This window comes from Bufo gargarizans, chromosome 3 (genome assembly GCF_014858855.1).
Source record: "Bufo gargarizans isolate SCDJY-AF-19 chromosome 3, ASM1485885v1, whole genome shotgun sequence".
In the NCBI taxonomy this organism is placed as follows: Eukaryota; Metazoa; Chordata; class Amphibia; order Anura; family Bufonidae; genus Bufo; species Bufo gargarizans.
In genome coordinates this window covers 592,613,203-592,636,089 of record NC_058082.1, presented here as the reverse complement: position 1 = coordinate 592,636,089, position 22,887 = coordinate 592,613,203, and the positions used below count along the sequence as shown (strand labels likewise).

Genomic DNA, 22,887 nt, shown 5'->3' with positions numbered 1-22,887 from the left:
TTTTTTTTTATTTATTTTTTCTTACAAAGTCTCATATTCCACTAACTTGCGACAAAAAATAAAAAATTCTAGGAACTCGCCATGCCCCTCACGGAATACCTTGGGGTGTCTTCTTTCCAAAATGGGGTCACTTGTGGCGTAGTTATACTGCCCTGGCAATTTAGGGGCCCAAATGTGTGAAGAACTTTGCAATCAAAATGTGTAAAAAATGACCGGTGAAATCCAAAAGGTGCACTTTGGAATATGTGCCCCTTTGCCCACCTTGGCAGCAAAAAGGTGTCACACATCTGGTATCGCCGTACTCAGGAGAAGTTGGGGAATGTGTTTTGGGGTGTCATTTTACATATACCCATGCTGGGTGAGAAAAATATCTTGGTCAAATGCCAACTTTGTATAAAAAAATGGGAAAAGTTGTCTTTTGCCAAGATATTTCTCTCATCCAGCATGGGTATATGTAAAATGACACCCCAAAACACATTCCCCAACTTCTCCTGAGTACGGCGATACCAGATGTGTCACACTTTTTTGCTGCCAAGGTGGGCAAAGGGGCACATATTCCAAAGTGCACCTTTCAGATTTTGCAGGCCATTTTTTACACATTTTGATTGCAAGGTACTTCTCACACATTTGGGCCCCTAAATTGCCAGGGCAGTATAACTACGCCACAAGTGACCCCATTTTGGAAAGAAGACACCCCAAGGTATTCCGTGAGGGGCATGGCGAGTTCCTCGAATTTTTTTTTTTTTGTCGCAAGTTACTGGAATATGAGACTTTGCAAGGAAAAAAGAAAAAAAAAGAAAAATCATCATTTTCCGCTAACTTGTGACAAAAAATAAAAAATTCTAGGAACTCGCCGTGCCCCTCACGGAATACCTTGGGGTGTCTTCTTTCCAAAATGGGGTCACTTGTGGCGTAGTTATACTGCCCTGGCAATTTAGGGGCCCAAATGTGTGAAGAACTTTGCAATCAAAATGTGTAAAAAATGACCGGTGAAATCCAAAAGGTGCACTTTGGAATATGTGCCCCTTTGCCCACCTTGGCAGCAAAAAGGTGTCACACATCTGGTATCGCCGTACTCAGGAGAAGTTGGGGAATGTGTTTTGGGGTGTCATTTTACATATACCCATGCTGGGTGAGAAAAATATCTTGGTCAAATGCCAACTTTGTATAAAAAAATGGGAAAAGTTGTCTTTTGCCAAGATATTTCTCTCATCCAGCATGGGTATATGTAAAATGACACCCCAAAACACATTCCCCAACTTCTCCTGAGTACGGCGATACCAGATGTGTGACACTTTTTTGCAGCCTAGATGCACAAAGGGGCCCAAATTCCTTTTAGGAGGGCATTTTTAGACATTTGGATCCCAGACTTCTTCTCACACTTTCGGGCCCCTAAAAAGCCAGGGCAGTATAAATACCCCACATGTGACCCCATTTCGGAAAGAAGACACCCCAAGGTATTCGCTGAGGGGCATATTGAGTCCATTAAAGATTAAAATTTTTGTCCTAAGTTAGCGGAAAGTGAGACTTTGTGAGAAAAAAAACAAAAAAATCAATTTCCGCTAACTTATGCAAAAAATAAAAAATTTCTAGGAACTCGCCAGGCCCCTCATTGAATACCTTGGGGTGTCTTCTTTCCAAAGTGGGGTCACATGTGGGGTATTTATACTGCCCTGGCTTTTTAGGGGCCCGAAAGTGTGAGAAGAAGTCTGGGATCCAAATGTCTAAAAATGCCCTCCTAAAAGGAATTTGGGCCCCTTTGTGCATCTAGGCTGCAAAAAAGTGTCACACATCTGGTATCGCCGTACTCAGGAGAAGTTGGGGAATGTGTTTTGGGGTGTCATTTTACATATACCCATGCTGGATGAGAGAAATATCTTGGCAAAAGACAACTTTTCCCATTTTTTTATACAAAGTTGGCATTTGACCAAGATATTTTTCTCACCCAGCATGGGTATATGTAAAATGACACCCCAAAACACATTCCCCAACTTCTCCTGAGTACGGCGATACCAGATGTGTGACACTTTTTTGCAGCCTAGATGCACAAAGGGGCCCAAATTCCTTTTAGGAGGGCATTTTTAGACATTTGGATCCCAGACTTCTTCTCACACTTTCGGGCCCCTAAAAAGCCAGGGCAGTATAAATACCCCACATGTGACCCCACTTTGGAAAGAAGACACCCCAAGGTATTCAATGAGGGGCCTGGCGAGTTCCTAGAAATTTTTTATTTTTTGCATAAGTTAGCGGAAATTGATTTTTTTGTTTTTTTTCTCACAAAGTCTCACTTTCCGCTAACTTAGGACAAAAATTTTAATCTTTAATGGACTCAATATGCCCCTCAGCGAATACCTTGGGGTGTCTTCTTTCCGAAATGGGGTCACATGTGGGGTATTTATACTGCCCTGGCTTTTTAGGGGCCCTAAAGCGTGAGAAGAAGTCTGGAATATAAATGTCTAAAAATGTTTACGCATTTGGATTCCGTGAGGGGTATGGTAAGTTCATGGGAGATTTTATTTTTTGACACAAGTTAGTAGAATATGAGACTTAGTAAGAAAAAACAAAAACAAAAAAAAAAATTCCGCTAACTTGTGCCAAAAAAAATGTCTGAATGGAGCCTTACAGGGGGGGGGTGATCAATGACAGGGGGGTGATCACCCATATAGACTCCCGGATCACCCCCCTGTCATTGATCACCCCCCTGGTAAGGCTCCATTCAGACGTCCGTATAATTTTTACGGATCCATGGATCGGATCCGCAAAACACATGCGGACGTCTGAATGGAGCCTTACAGGGGGGTTATCAATGACAGGGGGTGATCAGGGTGATCACCCCTCTGTCACTGATCACCCCCCCCTGTAAGGCTCCATTCAGACATCCGCATGATTTTTTACGGATCCATGGATACATGGATCGGATCCACAAAACACATGCGGACGTCTGAATGGAGCCTTACAGGGGGGTTATCAATGACAGGGGGTGATCAGGGTGATCACCCCCCTGTCACTGATCACCCCCCCTGTAAGGCTCCATTCAGACATCCGCATGATTTTTTACGGATCCATGGATACATGGATCGGATCCACAAAACACATGCGGACGTCTGAATGGAGCCTTACAGGGGGGTTATCAATGACAGGGGGTGATCAGGGTGATCACCCCCCTGTAAGGCTCCATTCAGACATCCGCATGATTTTTTATGGATCCATGGATACATGGATCGGATCCACAAAACACATGCGGACGTCTGAATTGAGCCTTACACAGGGGGGTGATCAGGGAGTGTATATGGGTGATCACCCGCCTGTCATTGATCACCCCCTGTAAGGCTCCATTCAGACGTCCGCATGTGTTTTGCGGATCCGATCCATGGATCCATGGATCCGTAAAAATCATGCGGACGTCTGAATGGAGCCTTACAGGGGGGTGATCAATGACAGGGGGGTGATCAGGGAGTGTATATGGGTGATCACCCCCCTGTAAGGCTCCATTCAGACGTCCGCATGTGTTTTGCGGATCCGATCCATGTATCCATGGATCCGTAAAAATCATGCGGACGTCTGAATGGAGCCTTACAGGGGGGTGATCAATGACAGGGGGGTGATCAGGGAGTGTATATGGGTGATCACCCGCCTGTCATTGATCACCCCCCTGTAAGGCTCCATTTAGACGTCCGTATTCGTTTTGCGGATCCGATCCATGTATCCGTGGATCCGTAAAAATCATACGGACGTCTGAACGGAGCCTGACAGGGGGGTGATCAATGACAGGGCAGTGATCAATGACGGGGGTGATCAGGGAGTTTATATGGGGTGATCATGGGTGATCAGGGGTTTATAAGGGGTTAATAAGTGACGGGGGGGGGTGTAGTGTAGTGTAGTGTTTGGTGCGACTGTACTGACCTACCTGAGTCCTCTGGTGGTCGATCCTAACAAAAGGGACCACCAGAGGACCAGGTAGGAGGTATATTAGACGCTGTTATGAAAACAGCGTCTAATATACCTGTTAGGGGTTAAAAAAAAATTCGGATCTCCAGCCTGCCAGCGAACGATCGCCGCTGGCATGCTGGAGATCCACTCGCTTACCTTCCGTTCCTGCGTCTCGCGAGATGACGCATATATGCGTGACTGTGCGCAGGGCTGCCACCTCCGGAACGCGAATCTGCCTTAGGCGGTCCGGAGGTGGTTAAAGACTAGACAGTTTTTTTTTGCGCCAGAATAGTACATTTGTCTAATATAAAGACTTGTGATTTCTATTCTTAGACAGTGTAAAGTGGGACAATATTGGTAAATCTGTCTATATCTGCATCAGTTACAGGAAAGCTATCTTAAAGAGTATGGACAACCCAATGAAAAAGTCCCCCAAAAATCGCTGCAAAACACAGTGGCATAAATCCAGCATAAAACTAAAACTTTTACCGCCACAATTAAAACATCACAAAGAAGCTCACAGAAACAACCACAATTCATGCACCAAATCTATGGGTATCCGCCCAAAGCTCAAGGATTCCATACACATCAACAGTCTTAAAGGTGGTCTCCAGCCTTATAAAACACTAGCAGAAGGACCCGGCTTCGCACGGGTATATTTCATCTATTTCATTTTATGTTTCCGTGTGTCGTAAAAAAACATCAACAGTTTCCCCCATAACAGTGACTTTCACCGTGACCGCCCCCTTAACAGTGACTTTCACCGTGACCGCCCCCTTAACTGTGACTTTCACCGTGACCGCCCCCTTAACTGTGACTTTCACCGTGACCGCCCCCTTAACTGACTTTCACCGTGACCGCCCCCTTAACTGTGACTTTCACCGTGACCGCCCCCTTAACTGTGACTTTCACCGTGACCGCCCCCTTAACTGTGACTTTCACCGTGACCGCCCCCTTAACTGTGACTTTCACCGTGACCGCCCCCTTAACTGTGACTTTCACCGTGACCGCCCCCTTAACTGTGACTTTCACCGTGACCGCCCCCTTAACTGTGACTTTCACCGTGACCGCCCCCTTAACTGTGACTTTCACCGTGACCGCCCCCTTAACTGTGACTTTCACCGTGACCGCCCCCTTAACTGACTTTCACAGTGACCGCCCCTTTAACTGTAATTTTTTGGTAATATCTCAGTAATAGTATGTCCTAGAGAGCTGAGACCCAGTCTAAAACCTTTCCGGGCACCTGATGTACCTGTGTGCCAAATTTGGTGAAGATCGGTCCAGCCGTTTGGTCGCGCATAAAGAACGTCCAGACAGACAGACATTTTTATATATATAAGAGATATAAGTACCTATAAAAGTGTCAGAATGTTTACCAGATCATGCCAAGAAGTAATACAATTTTTACTGTCTTGCACAGCTCTGTGGTGCGCCTTTGTTTTGATGCTCCTAGAGCTTGCCGTGGGTAGGGTTAGCAATGTAGAGGACTAAAGATATAATGATTCCTTTCCCCTCCCACAGACAGATTTGTAAGGTAGCGCTGTAATGTTCACCATCTGTTAAACTGTATCCATAGGGAAACACGCATCAGGGAATATTGCTAGAATCAAAGATATGCACAATTCATCAGGGACTTACACTAATTACATCAGAGACGGAGGATAGGAATACGGTACCTTGCTGAAGTTGTCCACAGTAGTCTTCAGACACAGTAGGGTATGTTTTACCGCTAACGGAAACTCGTCTTGGGGAATCCGTGAGATGGAGTCCTCCAGCTTCTCCTGGGAGTCTTCTCCTATACTACTACTCGCAAACACCTTCTTCAAGAGAGAATGATAGGAGTCGTCGTCCTCCTCTTCCACCCTGGCATTAGCCTGCTTGGTGAACTGGAGAAACAAGCAACAGTTAATGATGTCATGCGCTCGACAGATCTCGGTTTGCTGTCATTCAATTGAAACATTGTCCTGTTCATGTGACAAACACACGGGCGCATGGCTCGCAACAGTACAAGCGGTGTATGTAACGAGCCATGCACCTGCCTGTCCATGGCAAGGAGAGAGAATTATCCAATGGATGCTAATGAATTAAAAATTTGAGAAAAAAAGGAAGCAACTTTGCAAACACTCTGAAAACCCCCCCTACAGTTTTGTGTTTGCAGCTCCTCATGGACATCCTGTCAAAAAAAACTCCACCTCGAACACCTTTAAAGTGCATCTATCGCCGCTCCTGATGTCGATTTTAGTAAATTCTCGCATTCCCCATACAATAACAATTCTGCAAAGCCTTTTCTGGGAACGGTGAATTATGCAGTTCCTCTGTTACTGCTGCTAGAAACTCATGACTAAATTGAAAAGCAAGTGCTAACATACCTGTTGTCAAATGGGGTGTGCTCTAACACAGTATGACACCAGCAGGATAGTGTCAGCATGTAGGGACACCCCCCCAACTGGTTACAGACAGTGGTCAATGTAGGGCCTATTCAGACGGCAGTATGAACAGGTCCGCACCCGTTCCGCAATTTTGTGAAACGGGTGCAGACCCATTCAACGGGGCCGCAAAAGATGCAGACAGCAAACCATGTACTGTCCGCATCAGTAGTTCCGTTCCGGAAGATAGAACATGTCCTATTCTTGTCCACACTTGCGGACAAGAATAAGCATTTTCTATGATGGGGCCAGTTATGTGTTATCCGCAAATTGCGGAACGCACACAGGCTGGCATACGTGTTTTGCGGATCCGCAAAACACTACGGTTGTCTGAATGAGCCCTTATTCATAAATTTCTAGGAGGACTAAGTTCTATAAAAAGATGTTCCAGAATTAATACTACATGGGGAATACAAGTATTTACTAAAACAGGGTCAAATGACAGGAAGTCCAATTACAGGAGAAATTATCAGTTGATACCCCAGAGCAAGCAGTACGCTAAAGTATAATTGCATCAGTTAGGATCTCAGGAAAAGGATAGGAAATTAAAAAAGGCGATTATAATAAAGTGTCACTAATTGCAATGTAGAATCTACTGAGCTACATTTTTTCCTGGTCCAACACCCGTTTACTTCCCACTAGCCTGTTATGTGTAAGAGCATGGGTGCTCAACCTTGTTATCTGCAGTTCTAGAAACCCACATAGAACAGCATGGAGGAGGTTTGATGTGGATCTACGAGCACAGAACCAGGCGCCAAGTCACTTACTAGAGACTTTTTAGCTGATGGCAGAATCCACAAGCTGTAATAGTCATGAAAGTTCTGAAGACGACCGTAAACCGAGGAACTTGTGTCCAAAGAGTGCAACTCCTCATCATAGGACTGGAGAGCCAGGCAGAGGGCGAGAGGGTCCCGCTGGCTATGGAGCACATCGGTCAATATGGAGGTTAGGTACCGTACCACGGGGTCCGCTAAACGAGCAGTGAAATAAAAGAAATGGTGACGTACGGAGAAGGAGCAGAACCTCGGCTTATTACCAGAACATGATCAATGACCTACCATCTCCAGACTCCTCAGAGGTCAGCAGCTTATTTCTGGCCTCCAGAGCCACACTGACCATAGGACTAAAGGGAAAAGTCTGGAGGATCGTTTCTTCATCCAGAGAAAAGCCGACTTCTTCATCCAGACCTTCGCTGCTCTCCACGATGACATCCACCATGTCCATGACATCTGGAGGGAAGCAAATCATTACTCCATCCGTCACTTGAGTACAATGTGTGAACATGTGGTTGAACGCAAAACAGAAAACCGACTGCAAGGGGGGCACGCCTCCAGGGCACCGACTGCAAGGGGGGCACGCCTCCAGGGCACCGACTGCAAGGGGGGCACGCCTCCAGGGCACCGACTGCAAGGGGGGCACGCCTCCAGGGCACCGACTGCAAGGGGGGCACGCCTCCAGGGCACCGACTGCAAGGGGGGCACGCCTCCAGGGCACCGACTGCAAGGGGGGCACGCCTCCAGGGCACCGACTGCAAGGGGGGCACGCCTCCAGGGCACCGACTGCAAGGGGGGCACGCCTCCAGGGCACCGACTGCAAGGGGGGCACGCCTCCAGGGCACCGACTGCAAGGGGGGCACGCCTCCAGGGCACCGACTGCAAGGCAGGGCACCGACTTGGGCACTTGGAGTCGTTGTGCAAAGGGGGCAGGGGGTGGAATCTTGAATGAAAACTGATTTCATAGTCATACAACCCACATGATCATCAGTCTGGGTATGTCAACTCCGATCTCCCCGTCAACTATATATGATGCAGTCAGCAGTTTTGAGGGCTCAGAACTACTGACAGCTTTTAAAGAGCTCCTGTCCGGTCTCCTAACATGTCTGGTTTAGTAAAGACTGGTATTATACAGTATATCACAATGTAGAGGCAGGTTTTAATGACTAGGGGAATAGTCACATCCAGTTATCAAATTATTCACCCATTTTCAGAAGGAATAACAGTAGTGGCACATCACAAGGTTCCAAGAAAAGATGCCGCAGAATTGTTATTTCACAGGGAATACAACTATTTACTAGAAGAGACATGTCAGAAGAGGTGACAGGACCTCTTTAAGGCTCCTAAGCACTTTTAAAGGGTTTTCTGGGAGTAGAATATTGATGAACTGTCCTCAGGACGGGTCATCAATATCTGATCAGTGGGAGTCCGACTCCTGGAACCCCAACCGATCAGCTACTTTATTAGGCAGCGGTGCTGCGCTGAGCTCCAAGGTCTCCTCAGACCTTACACAAAGACACTGCTATACATTGTATAGCGGCTTTGCTTGGTATTGCACTCAGCCCCAGTCACTTCAATGGGGCTGAGCTGCGCCTAGGCCAAATGACCGATGAATGTGACATCACATGGCCTAGGAAAGCAAAAGAGAAGGCCGCGGTGCTACCGAGAGTTCCGTTGCCTTCTCAAACTGCTAATCAGCGAGGGAGGCCCTGGGTGTCGGACTTCCTCTGATCAGATACGGGTGTCCTACCCAGAGGATAGGTCATTAGTATAAAAGTCCTAGAAAGCAACTTCTCCTAGACCAGGGATGAGCAACCTTCGGCACTTCAGCTGCTGTGAAACAACAACTCCCAGCATGCAAACATGCTCTGCTGCTCTTCTAACTCCCATAGAAGTGAATGAATCATTCTGGGAGTTGTAGTTTCTGAACAGCTGGAGTGCCGCAGGTTGCTGATCCCTGTCCTAGACGGTATAGACATTATGCATAGAGTCACAAACCATCAATGTGCGAGATGGGAATGCTGGCGCTGTCTGAATCCTGCTTCCCGGCGTTCATCTGCAGCATGCTGGCTTCTTGTACATAGTCAGTGACTTTATCAGTGAACGGGTAGGGATTTGATATCACCTTGACTAACGCCTATGCAAAAAGAGATCAGAACATGTGATCAGTGCATGCACAGACATGGTATCGTCCATTAATTACATCTAAAAAGCCTACAAAAAGACTGCGATTAATCTCCTGTCACAGAATGTTTTGTACTCCAGAGCTGCATTCACAATTCTGCTAGTTGCTACTGAAACTAGTTTATAGGTTGTCAATAGGCACATCGCTCACAGCTGAGCTGCACTCATGTACTGCTATGCTACCTGCTGCACAGCGTTCAGGGAGAACAGGTTTCTCTTACAGCTGATTATTAAAGAGCACAGGCTAGAGAATTTGAGCACTGCCGCTAGCTGAATTATAAATTCAGCTGTGAAGGAAATTCATAATTATACCCACCGATAATTTGATTTTCCAGAGCCCATGACAACACCAGGATAATCAGTTAGAGAGCTGGCTCCTAACCCCTTAGTGACCAACACACCTTTTACGGCGGTCACTAACTGGCCTTAGGCCGGGCCGCAGCCTTTTTACGGCAACCCAATATAGGCGCTGCACAGGTCTCCCGTGCAGTGGATAGCGGGGGCTTGGCTCTTACATGAGAGCCACATTCGTGCTCTAACAGCCCGGATCAGCAGAAGCGCCGATCCTGGCAGTTTAACCCATTAGATGCAGCTTTCAATAGTGACTGCAGCATGTAAGTGGTTGCAAAGGAAGTGGACCCTCTCTGTAAAGTTTCAAGTTTCATGAAATAAAAAAAAAATCTGAAGTAAAAAAAGAAAAAACAGGATTTTTGTACTTACCGTAAAATCTGTTTCTCTTCCGTTCATTGGGGGACACAGGCTTGACCATGGGTATAGCTGTTGCCACTAAATACAAAGTGTGAGCTCCTCCCCTTCAGCTATACCCTTTCTACAGGGACTAAGCTAAATCAGATCAGTGCAAAAGCAGTAGGAGAAGTCAGACAAAAAAAAAAAAAAAAAAACACACTATGTACAAACCCAGAACCACACAGGCCAGAAAAGGCCCGTAAACAAGAGAACGGGTGGGAGCTGTGTCCCCCAATGAACGGAAGAGAAACAGATTTTACAGGTAAGTACAAAAATATTGTATTTTCCTCCGTATCATTGGGGGACATAGGCTTGACCATGGGACGTTACAGAGTAGTCTCCAAGGGTGGGCATAACAAGAAACCCTCCTGCCAATCAGATAACTGCAGTCTACAAAACTCTACGCCCCAGAGAAGCATCAGAAGACGCAAAGGTGTGCACTCTGTAAAACTTGGAAAAGTGTGCAAAGACGACCAGGTAGTCGCCTTACATACCAGAAGGGCTGAAGCCCCGTGATGCACTGCCCAAGAGGCCCCCACTGTCCGAGCCGAATGAGCAGTCACCCGGAAGGGTGGGGACGAGTCATTAACGTGGTACGCTTCCACAATGGCCAAACGAATCCTTCGGGAAATGAAAGTCTTCGATGCCGCCTCTCGGCCCCTCTGGAATCACGAACAGGGAATCTGTCCGCCGGAGAGATGACATCTGGGACAGATAGACTCAAATGGCTCGTGCCAAATCCAGAGTGTGGAGCGACTGCTCCAGAGTATGAGATGGGTCCGGACAAAATGAAGGGAGAATAATCTCATTTAGATGGAATGCCAACACCACCTTCGGAAGGAAAGACTGAACAGGGCAAAGGACCACTTTATCCTGAGGGAGTTTTAGGAAAGGCGACCAACATGAAAGAGCCGCGAGCTCCGACACCCTACAGATGGAAGTGATGGCCACCAAAAATGGCAGCTTGTAAGACAGGAAGCGAGGAGACACCTGCTGCAAAGGCTCAAACAGTGAAGACTGGAGAGCGTTAAGCACTAGATTAAGATCCCAAGGATTCAACGGACGACGGGAAGGGAGAGCAGCATGCTCCACCCCCTGCAGAAAAGTCCGAACCACCGAAAGTTAAGCCAAAGTCCGCTGAAAAAGAATGGAGAGAGCCAAAACCTGAGCCGAGAGCCAGCCCCAAGTCCATGCCCGACTGCAGGAAAGACAAGAGTCGCATAAAAAAAAAAAGCAAACGGGAGTCAGCTGATGCCGCTCGCACCAACTAAAGTAGGACTTCCAGGTTCAATGGTAGATTCGGGAAGACAATGGTTTCCTGGCCAGAATCATGGTCTGGACCACCGCATCTGAGAAACCCTGAGCCTTCAGTACGACGGCTTCAACAGCCATGCCGTTAAATGTAGCGACCCTAAATTTGGGTGGAAGATCGGCCCCTGCGACAGGAGGTCCTGCCCGAAGAGGAAGACGCCAGGGTTCGTCGGCGAGAAGGGCGACTAGAGACACGTGCCACGAGAATGACAGGCAGGCCCTCGGACCTGATCTTCCGGAGGAGACGCGGAATGAGCGGAAGAGGCTGAAACACGTAAGGAAATGTGAACTGACCCCACAGAATCACCAGCGCGTCGCACGGCAGGGCCAAGACCGAACCGCCGAAAGTAAAGCCAAATTCCGCAAAAAAATAATATAAAAATTATGTAGAGAACCGAAACTTGCCCTATGAGGGAGCTGAGAGCCAGCCCCAAGTCCATGCCCGACTGCAGGAAAGCCACTAAGCTAAAACCGATCAAGCTTAGTCCCTGTAGGAAGGGTATAGCTGAAGGGGAGGAGCTCACACCTTTGTGCTTTGTGTCCGCCTCCTAGTGGCAACAGCTATACCCATGGTCAAGTCTGTGTCCCCCAATGATATGGAGGAGAAATATACACCTTTTTCTGTAAAAAGAAAATAAAAAAAAAATAGAATCAAATCGATAATGACCCGCACTACACAATTATCATGTCATGTATCCTGTAGGGTGAACACCAAAAAAAAAAAAAAAAAAAAAAAAAACACGACAATTGCTCTTTTTTGCTTATTCACAACAAAAAAAAATAACTAAATAAAAATTGATCAAATAAAGTTAGTACCCAAAAATGATACAAATAAAAAGTACAAAAATCAACCTCACAGCTCTGTAGTGTGAAAAATTAAAAAGCTATGGGTCTTCGGATGCGGTGATGCAAAAAACATTATATATATATATAATTTTCTTTTCTTTTTTTTATAATAGTTTTTATTGTGCAAAAGTAAAACGTAAAAAACTATATGTATTCGGTATCGCTATAATCATACTGACCCAGAGAATAAACGCTGCAAAAGTTATAATGTAAAAACTCGGTGGCAATATTGCTGTTTTTTCTCCCATCCACCCCAAAAAGTTAAAAAACCTTAATCAGTCAGTTATGTGTACCCCAAATTGTTGCCATTAAAAATTACAACTTGTCCCGCAGAAAACAAGCCTTCATACGGCTGAATAGATGGAAAAATAAAGTTAAAAGCTCTTCGAATGCGATAAAAAAACAAAACACTTGGTCATTAGAAAAATGCACTAGCCTATGTGCTGTACCACAGTCCCGGCCACCAAAGAGGCAATATGGACAATCACAGTACATTAGTAAGTGCCTCGTATTCACTTTCTTTACATGATAAATGCTATTTGCTGAAATGACACGACCGCTTTAAGGTCCAAAACAGGCCGGTCACAAGAGAGTTAAACAGGAACCTCCTGTTCTTGGATATCAAAAATCTCCACCGTCTTTTTCCCTGGGACTCTTCTTCCTGCTAACATTTTTATTCTAGCAAAAGGAACTATAAGGTTTACAAAGGCAGCGGGAGGGGAAACCTTTCTTCCCATCTCCTCACGCGGTGCTTTACTCCTGATGTTTTTTTTCTGGTGCTGAAAAATCTGCTATAACAGAGACTGTAACTCAGGATTAGAACACGATATCTAGGTTTCCTCAACGTTTTATGAAGATTGAAGGGTTTGTCCGGCAGGAAAAAAATAAAAATAAAAACACAGGAAAAGGGATCAAAGTGAGTTTAAAATCTAAAAGAAGTGATACTCACCAATTTCCTCGCCGCTCCCATTTCAGAATCTACTGGCTCCCTCATGGTTTCTGCTTCGTGGTCTCTCCAATAGAAGACTGCTCAGCCAATCAAATCTGAGCGGTCATTTACTGGCATTGCCTGTATGTCCAGATGTGATCCATAAGCAGAGACCACCGGGGACCCGCTAAGCACTGGAAGCACTTTTAAACCTGCTCTGATCCCTTTCCCATATTTTCTTTCCTGGCTGAACGTGTACCTACCATTTCAGAAAACCTTTGACATGTTATAATGACAAGCCAGAAGTTTTGGTAGGTGAGAAAATGTTCCCTAAACTGGAAGGGCAGAAATTCTTACCTGAGCGCAGTGCCACTTCGGCACTCTCCTTGGAAAGCTGAGAGTGCGGTATACGGACCCATAGAAAGTACACAAATCTGCACACCCCACGCTTGCCTCTCCTCTCTGTGGTGCACAGCCAATTAAAGCTGAAGATCAGCAGTCGTCTCTCTTCGCGTTAGTGATCGGTGGGAGTCTCAGCACCCAGAGCCCCCACCGATCAAAACTTCTGGCTTGTCACTACGGCGCATATAAATGGAGAGGTACACTATGGATGTAGAAGGTTGTGTAAAGTGCATTGATCCTACCTGTTCTAAAAAGTGGATGACCACCTCCTGGGCGCTCTCCTGTACTTTATCCAGTCTCCTCAGCCACATTTCCAGCTCAGGCCAGGTATGCTCAAATACACCGCTGTCGCGCAGAATCTGGGAGCAGTCAAGAGACAGAAATTAACTCATTTATACCTGAAGTCCGCAATGTATGCACAAATGAACTGTATGTTATTGCAGCATGCATGCATAAAAGATGGTAAGCGTCTTTCCAACCTGGTAGGGTTGATGGTGCCGATGGTTGCAGCAATTCGATGCGCCTTTGAGATATTCCTCCTTTTATTTTGAGGTGCTTGGAGCACCGAGTGGTGGGCCTAGCACCTCGCAACACCTCTTTATTTCTGCCTTTCCACCACTGTCACTCTCTCTCTCTCTGTGATTGACAGGGTCCAGGCATCCTTACTGTTCCTCTGCAAGGCCCTGAATCCTCACCGATGCGCCGGCGAGAGTTCATTGAACTCTTGTCTGCGCAAGATTTCAGGGTCAAGCTTTGGAACAGTGATGCTGGCTCCGTCAATCACTGGATTAAAGAGAGTGACTAAGGATGAAAGGTGGCGGTGAATAGGGGTCCGGGAAGCTAGGCCCGCCCTTGGAACCACATCAGCAGAAAAATAAAAGTAGGAATTTCTCAATAAAGACACATTGAGATTGCTTCAAGACAGGGGTCCTTACACTTTGCATGATCAACCCTACTAGGCAGCATCGCTGGTTTACTAGGGTTGATCATGCTCCTTGATTTAAAGGTGTTGTTTCCACGCAGACACTGGTGGCATATCCCTATGACATGCCATTAAAAGGAGCCCGTCATGGACTTAAACTACCAGCCTCCTTCATGATGCGGGAAAGGCATCCTAAACATACCTGTATGACAGTTTGTTGGTCACTGGATGTCCAGGAAAATACCTTTCATTCCTCAGCAAATCCGCCCAAGTGCCCAGCTGGACCAGCTTTTCTTTTCACAGTGCCGAGCGCGCCCAGCCGCATCAATGTGATGCCAGGGGAGAGGGAAATAAGCATTGGGACGTTAGGGCACTTTGAAAAGAAAAGCCCATCCAGCTGAGCACTTGAGCAGATTTGGTGAGAGGTTATTTTCCTGGACATTCAGGGACCACCAAAATGTCATACAGGTACAGATACGTTTAGAAGGCTCTTACTACCTACTGATGGACACTGAACGGAGCATGGAGACCCTCAACATCATTAGAGAAAAGGCACCGTGCCACAACGTCTTCACACAGCTTTATTGATCCTTGCTGCAAAATTCTTGAGAAGTGCACTCCCCTTGGTCTCGAAATGTCTGGGAATTCCAGATCTGACTTCTAGCAAATTCAGTGCTTCACGAAGAAACTCCTTAAGTGAGGAATTTTAGTCCTAATAGAGGAACACAACCTGCAATAATACAGTGGATTACCTTAATAACTAACATTCGGGTTGATGACTTGAGCTGCGCTTTGTTACACGTCGCAAACATTTTCAGGAGCAGATAAAATACAGACTTTTCCCCTCCAACATCTGCCACATCCTGCAAAGGATAAAAAGGCCATTAAGTTATCTTCAGGCTACAATTTAAAGGGATTGTCTGCCTTTTAGATATGAATAATCATTCTCCACATAGGTCACCAATATTAGACTAGTAGAGGTCTGACTCCCGGCACTGGAGACTACATAGTGGTTTGAGCTTCTGCTTCCAGCCCAGTCCACTGTGTAGTTTCCTGCGCCCATGCCTGCTCCAAAACGCTGGTAGGTGAAGGTGCTGGGTGTCAGACCCCCAACGATCTGACGGAATGAGGACTTATCTGAAGGATGTTTCATCATAGGCGATAAATATATGACCACTATACATGCAATCCTAGGGCGTTTTTCTCTATGTATACGTGCTTATTTGACGTATATTGGGCACGCTCTCATTAATGTACAATTGCTTATTACATACAGGGCGAGTCAAAAGTCGCAGGACACCCTTTATTTCAGAAACAAAAGGGAAAATTAAATATCTGAATACCCCAGCAAGTAATGGGTGAGGGGGCCTATCTTTTAGGCGATGTCTGGAACATGGCTGCCATCTTGAAAGCTGCCTTATTGGATCAAGGGCAAATTTTTCCAATGGGAAGGGGGTTATGTAGCGTATTAAAGGGAACCTGTCACCCAAAAATCGCCTATTAAGCTGTTTACAGTACCTTATAGTGCTGTATAGTCGTTTCCTGATGCACTTTTTGTTAGTTTTGCAGCATGTATGCTCAGTCAGAAATCGATGTTATATTCAGCTGCTGCCCCGTGCTTCAAGTCAGGCTTGAAGTCACGGGGGCAGCGGCCTCGGCGTCTTACATGGCCCTCTCCCCGCCCCCTGCCTCTGTGACTGACAGCCGAAATCCGATTCCGGGACCGCGCTCAACGGCCGCATGCGCAGTAAAGGGCGGCAGGAGCGCGGTCCCGGCTGCCGCGCGTACTACGCGCCGTCTTACTTTCGCCGCACTGCGCATGCGCCCGACATCCTGTATCAAACGCGCCCGCGCCCAGATGCCGGGCGCGGGCGCGTTTGATACAGGATGTCGGGCGCATGCGCAGTGCGGCGAAAGTAAGACGGCGCGTAGTACGCGCGGCAGCCGGGACCGCGCTCCTGCCGCCCTTTACTGCGCATGCGGCCGTTGAGCGCGGTCCCGGAATCGGATTTCGGCTGTCAGTCACAGAGGCAGGGGGCGGGGAGAGGGCCATGTAAGACGCCGAGGCCGCTGCCCCCGTGACTTCAAGCCTGACTTGAAGCACGGGGCAGCAGCTGAATATAACATCGATTTCTGACTGAGCATACATGCTGCAAAACTAACAAAAAGTGCATCAGGAAACGACTATACAGCACTATAAGGTACTGTAAACAGCTTAATAGGCGATTTTTGGGTGACAGGTTCCCTTTAAAGAAGACCATAATTTTCTCCGAGATCGATTGCCGCAATCAGATTTGCAATATCTCTTGTGGTTCAAAAGTTATCAACACAGAAAGCTGCAACAACAACCGGGAACGTTCCCTGTGATGCACAGCTATTTGATGTCTTCAATGTGTTGTCCCTGGTGCTGAACGCCGAACTTTGAAGTTTTGAACTTTCTGTGTTGATAACTTGTACTACACTGCACTTCTGCAGTGCAATAATAAAAGTAGGAATTTCTCAATAAAGACATTGTGAGGGTGCCTGGTGTCGGACCCCTGCCGATCAGATATTGATGAGCTATCCTGACGATAGATCCTCAATATTAACGGCTGGACAACCCCTTTAAGCTGGAACTTTTGGATTCCAATTTTTCACAGCGTTTTTTGGCTCCATGGTCATGAGCTACCCCTTCTTGTTTTCAGTGGGCCCCTTTAAGATGTCAAAGAAAGAACATTCATTAAAGGGATACTCCACCCTAAAGCATGCATTGCCTTTCTACTCTGGGGGGGATACAGGTAGTTTCCATAATTCCCACCTGTAGTGCTGGCTGCGCTATTTCCAGCAGTCCCATAGAAGTGAATGGAGCTGTGGCCGCGCTTGCACAGTGCTCTCTCCATTCATTCTATGAGACTTCTGAAAATAGCAGAGTGCACTCTCTTGGTTATTTTCAGAACTCCCCCCCAAAAAAATTATGAAGACCACACTGCGCACGCGTGGGTCCTAGTGGTGGGATCAGCACTTATCTGATCGCTAGGATATGCCACTAACTTCTGAAGTCACAAAACCCCTTTAATTAATTAGGCACCAGCACAATGTCTGGAGACAGTTTTATTAAAACCAGTAAAACTGCCTCCATGGAGGATGGGTGGTAGTCAGAAGGCATAGCGACGTCTACTGCCACGACCAGCACTTGCAGTTTCTACTTTCCATCACTAGTATCATTTGAAGAGCAGTAGTTTCTAATCTAAAAGTAAAAGTAAAACACTGGTTGGATGAGGAGAAAGATTCATGATAAAAAGACAAACCTGCATTTTAAACCAAGAAAACTTGCTGGCTGGAAGCTCTAGCGCCACCTGAAGGATCTGGTACTGGAGCACTGGTGGCACCTCCTTACGGATGCCCCCCTCGTCCACGATTCCTAAGGTAGAAGACAAGGGTAATTACATTAATCTGCCCCTACGACCCAAAAGGTTGTCAGTGCCTGCTGCGAGTCGTAGTTTTGAGACTCATAGTAACACAAGAGGAGTAATAGAGCTAGAACAAGCACCACAGGCCGGAGGGGTAGAGGCCTGAGATACTGATTAAAGATCTCATCAATTTCTGATCACTGCGGGACTAATAGTGGGATATACATGGTCACTCTTCTGTGAAGAAAAGGACTACTACCCCATAATATGTTAGGCTAAAGGGTAGCAACCATTAATCATATTGTTCCGATGTACTTAAAGGCTATGGACACCTTTGGGGCAATTCTTTTTATTATGACTTCATTTTACTCATTTTGGGCTAAAAATTAGATTTTTGTATTTACCATAAAATCCCTTTCTCGTTCAATTCATTGGGGACACAGCACCATGGGTATACGCCCAGCTACCACTAGGAGGCGACACTAGATATAAAAAAGGTTGGCTCCGCCCAGGGGGGCTATGCCATCTGCACAGACACTAGGCTAATCAGTTTGAACCAATAGTAGGAGAGAGAAACAAAAGCAAAGAACCAAAGAACCAACATGTCCTGGACCGGGAAAGGAAGCGATAACAGCAGCCCGGTGACGAAGAGAAATAAAAACAAAGGGTGGGATCTGTGTCCCCCAATGAACTGAACGAGAAAGGGATTTTACGGTAATAATCCAATTTTCTCGTTAATGTCATTGGGGGACACAGCACCATAAGAACGTCCCAAAGCAGTCCCCAAGGGTAGGAAGGAAATCTCATGCAAAAAGTTGGGCGCACAGACAGGTGCTGGAGAACCCTGTGACCCAACAGGACCAGGAGAGGCCATAGCATGAAATGGTAGATAAGGAAGTGAGCCGAGAGGCTCCAGGACCAGGAAGAGTCCAAAGAAAAAAAATGTGGGAGACCGCCAGGATCCCAAGGACAAGTGCCTGCGAAAAAAGGCCATATGCAAGAAAGGAACTAAGGGAAACACCCAGCTCCACCCAAGGTGGGAAAAATAAAGAAGCTAGAGGATAGGGAGTAGAGCTAGATGTCCTGCGCAAGAACCAAGAGTTGAACAAGTGTGCACTAGAGAGCCACAGGAAGGATCTGGAAGAACCAGGGCTCCCCCTGAAGAAACAGGAGAGCAGCACAACCGGAAGGCATCTGTTGGTAATGGCCTAGCACTCTGCATAAATAGAGGGATGCTCCAGGAGGACGACAGACCCAACAAGAAAAATTAGACCACGAGGGAACCTGGCAGGAGAGAGAATGCCTGGGAAAAGGAGAGGAGCAGTCCTGAATCAAGGAAAAACTTCCTGGGGACAAACTAAAGGAAGAACTTGTGGACCACCCCTCGTCAAAAGGAAGGCAATTCCATAAGGACTGGAAGCAAAGGAACCCGACCAGAGGCCCCAGCAAGGAAAAAACTCCAAATTGTCTCAGACCAAAAAACATGGCCTATCCGTGGCAAACACCATGTGAAGGCCAGGGTAGAGAGGAAACAAGGAAGCACTGGAGGCTGAACGATTGAGAGAAAGAATAGCAAAGACTGACCATGGGAAGGGAGCAAGCCTCCTTCCACTGCAAGGCAGGTGGGAAAAGAGAAACACCCTAAGGCTCCATTCACACGTCCGCAACCTGTTTTGCGGATACACGGAGCCACGGATCCGCAAAACACGGAAAGCGGCAATGTGCTTTCCGCATTTTGCGGACCGCCCATTACCGGCACTAATAGAATATGCCTGTTCTTGTCCGCAATTGCGGACAAGAATAGGACATGTTCTATTTTTTAGCGGAGACGGAAGCGGAAGTGCGGATCCGCAAATGTGGATGCGGACAGCACATTCCGGCCCCATTGAAAATGAATGGGTCTGCACCCGTTCTGCAAAATTGCGGAACGGATGCGGATCCATTTTGCGGACGTGTGAATGGACCCTAAGAGAAAGTGGAAACCCCATCCTGCCAGTCAACCCCTGGGGGAGAAGGAGGTCCTTGGTAATGGCCAGGAGAAGGGAACGTAAAGACATGATTCCCACACAAAGAAGGCAAGAATCAAGCCTCAGAAAAAAATGGAACAAAATATCACTGTGAAATGTAAGACCAGAGAAATCCCCGGCCACATGAAGTCTCAGGCAAAAAGGAACCAGTCACAGGCCCTGGTAATACAAGTGGAGACACACTCATCTGAGAGATATTGGAGTAGGAGAGAGAGAACCCCAAACAGCCCAAGGAGGAACAGTCCTGAAATGGAAGGAAAGCTCCATCTCAGAAGTGGCCAATATGAATGTAAATTGCAAACTGGATCAACAAACTCCCAGGTACCAGGACCAGAACCTGGGGAAACGGGAAGAGAGGTTAGAATCTCAAGAGGGAAACAAGCCTATGGGGACCCAGGAGGAAAAAGAACCAAACCGGGCCCAAAGAAGCAGCTGTCAAACAGAGCATGTGCTGTCAGAGATGCCAAGAGTAGCTTTCCCAGAGGGAACCGGCCAGCTAGAGGGTCTAAGAATCATTGGGGCAGGGACTCCAAGCAGAGGCTCAAGTAGGGTCCACAGAACTGAACCACATGAGGACAATAATAGCCAGATTATCAAAGGAAAAATGAAATGTAGCAACCATAGCGAAAAAAACATCAGCCATGGTTAACCAACCATCCTAAGTGTAATGACTAGCATACTGTATAACACTGCCCCGGTAGGGGCAAGTACAGCAGCCTAGATTTTGTAAAAGAATCACCAGACATCCATATGTCAGAAAAGGATGCAGAATTTGCCAGGGGAAGCCAGGAGAGACTACACCGACATGGAGAAACCAGCTACCAGCAGAGCACAATGAAACCCCCAAGGAAGAGGGAAGAAACTGACAGGTACAGAGAACAGCAAAGGCCCAAGGGGACGGCACTTCTGTCATGTAGCACCAATAATCAGAGAACATAAGGGAGTACCAAGAACGCCCGGACGATGGAAGAACTACGGGAGCATGTCCAATAACAGAGAGAGCAGCAGTAGGTGTGGGGCACTCACTAGTCCTGTCACAGCCATATCAGAGAGGACGTCCAGCGATGACCGGAAAACTGCAGTAGCAGCTGGTGCTCACAATGCTGCATATCCCTGCAGGATAGAGCATCCAGTGGTGATCCAGATACTCTGCCAGGAACGGGCCATGTAGCTCTGTGAAAAAGCAGAGGAGCAACAACCACCACCCGAGTACTCCATCCATGAAACGGGGTAACGCGGCTGTGCGGAATACAGGAGTACTTTATAGGGTTGACAAAGAACAAACCTAGCATGATAGCCAACAACCTGCCCATGGCGGAGGGAGTGTGGTTATCTGGTGCATAACAGGACTGAGGTTTTGTTAAATAGTGCGTCAAGCAATAAAGTAAAAATCATGCCTAGCACAGGGGCAATGAGAAGACTTGGTGCACTCAGAGGGCCTGGGTCAGGGGGTATTGCACCGGGTGTCAGATCTGAACAGGCCAGCCATATACTGGATCTAACAATTGCAACTCTACTCTACAGCCTCTGGAGATGGTACCGGTACTTCAGCTAATAATTGAGTAATATGGTGCACTGGGGGCATTAGAACCATACAGGCGAAATGGGTATAGCATCTGAAGATGGTACAGGTACTTCACCTAATAAAGGAGTCATGTGGTTACATGGTGCACAATAGCATCAGACAGGTATAACGACTACAGCCTCTGGAGATGGTACCAGTACTTCAGCTAATAATGGAGTAATATGGTGCATGGGGGGCATTAGAACCATACAGGCGAAATGGCTATAGCATCTGAAGATGGTACAGGTACTTCACCTAATAAAGGAGTAATGTGGCTACATGGTGCACACTAGCATCAGGATGGTGTATTGGCTACAGCGTCTGGGGAAGTAATACGGTGGCCTGGAACACTCTCGGACTAGGAGGGTGTGTTGAATATAGCCACTGGTAATAGTGAAATTACTCCAGCTTAACAGGAAATACATTGGAACCAGGAAAGTCTGCCGGATACAGCATTTGGCAGTGGTACAAGTACCCCCCTGTGAGGGGGAAGGCGTACATACCTGGGACACCACATAGGTGTGCTGAACACGGTGGCGGTAAAGTACCACCTACTGGAGAGGTGGCAAGCATGAGGGCAGGGAAGAGCGCTATAATTTCATCATAGCTGAGTATGGGCGCAGGCTACGGTGGAGTTGAGGGACCCATGTGGGGAGAAGGTGACCCCTGAACAGAGTTTAGGGTAACCCGACTGAGCCCAGGATCCAGTCACCGCATGCAGGCCAGCCAGGCTGATAGCACAGCAACCACCAGCCACCGCAGGAGCAGATGCAACCCAGGGGGAGGGATGAAGGGCAAGGGGACCTGCCACAACATGAACTACCGAACAGGGGCCCAAGATAATACGTTCCGCTACATGCGGGCGGGGGGCACTGTGAAGATGGGGAAAGCACCCTCTGGGAAGGACATCTCGCCCTCCCACCAGAATTTCCATGCAGAGACCTCTAGAAGGCCATGAGGGAGGCAACACCCCTAGAAAAAAACAGGAAGCCAGAAAAAAATGACGGGAAAGAGTTTAGCCTAGTCCCGGCAGAAGCCGGGGGCTAGAGTAGATAGCGTAGCCGAAAATGAGGCAACCTCGGCGGACTGATCCTGCAGGGTGCTGGGAAGGTGAAAAAAGCTCCAAAAGGTTACATAAAAGGGGATGCACGGAAAGGGGGGCAAAGTGACCCCCATTGGTGAGAAAAATGACCCAACATAATCCCTGGATGGCAGGGGAAAAAATAAATAAATAAAAAAATAAAATAAAAAAAATCGATATTATCATTACGAGACATTGACTGAATGTACAATGATATCAGGTACAAACACTTCGTATAACCAGGCATTATGCAGACGCATTGATGTACAGCAACCATAATGTCGAATAAAGCAATGTAACAAATCTAGTGTACAATGTCCGTCTCTGTACAGACTTACTTTTAACCCCTGTATCCCA

At 47.0% G+C, this 22,887-nt stretch overlaps 1 protein-coding gene across 1 annotated transcript in view; it reads right to left on the bottom strand.

Moving 5' to 3' along the window:
- Positions 1 to 22,887, bottom strand: part of URB1 (URB1 ribosome biogenesis homolog) — a 57,843-nt gene that overhangs the window by 10,489 nt on the left and 24,467 nt on the right. Inside the window, exons 14-20 of the mRNA XM_044285914.1 lie at positions 17,757 to 17,869; positions 15,222 to 15,332; positions 13,790 to 13,906; positions 9,128 to 9,266; positions 7,415 to 7,585; positions 7,124 to 7,326; positions 5,607 to 5,816 (exon numbers count right to left, since the gene is read on the bottom strand). Of these exons, the coding sequence (XP_044141849.1) occupies positions 5,607 to 5,816; positions 7,124 to 7,326; positions 7,415 to 7,585; positions 9,128 to 9,266; positions 13,790 to 13,906; positions 15,222 to 15,332; positions 17,757 to 17,869 (1,064 nt within the window). The remainder of the gene's footprint in view (positions 1 to 5,606; positions 5,817 to 7,123; positions 7,327 to 7,414; positions 7,586 to 9,127; positions 9,267 to 13,789; positions 13,907 to 15,221; positions 15,333 to 17,756; positions 17,870 to 22,887) is intronic.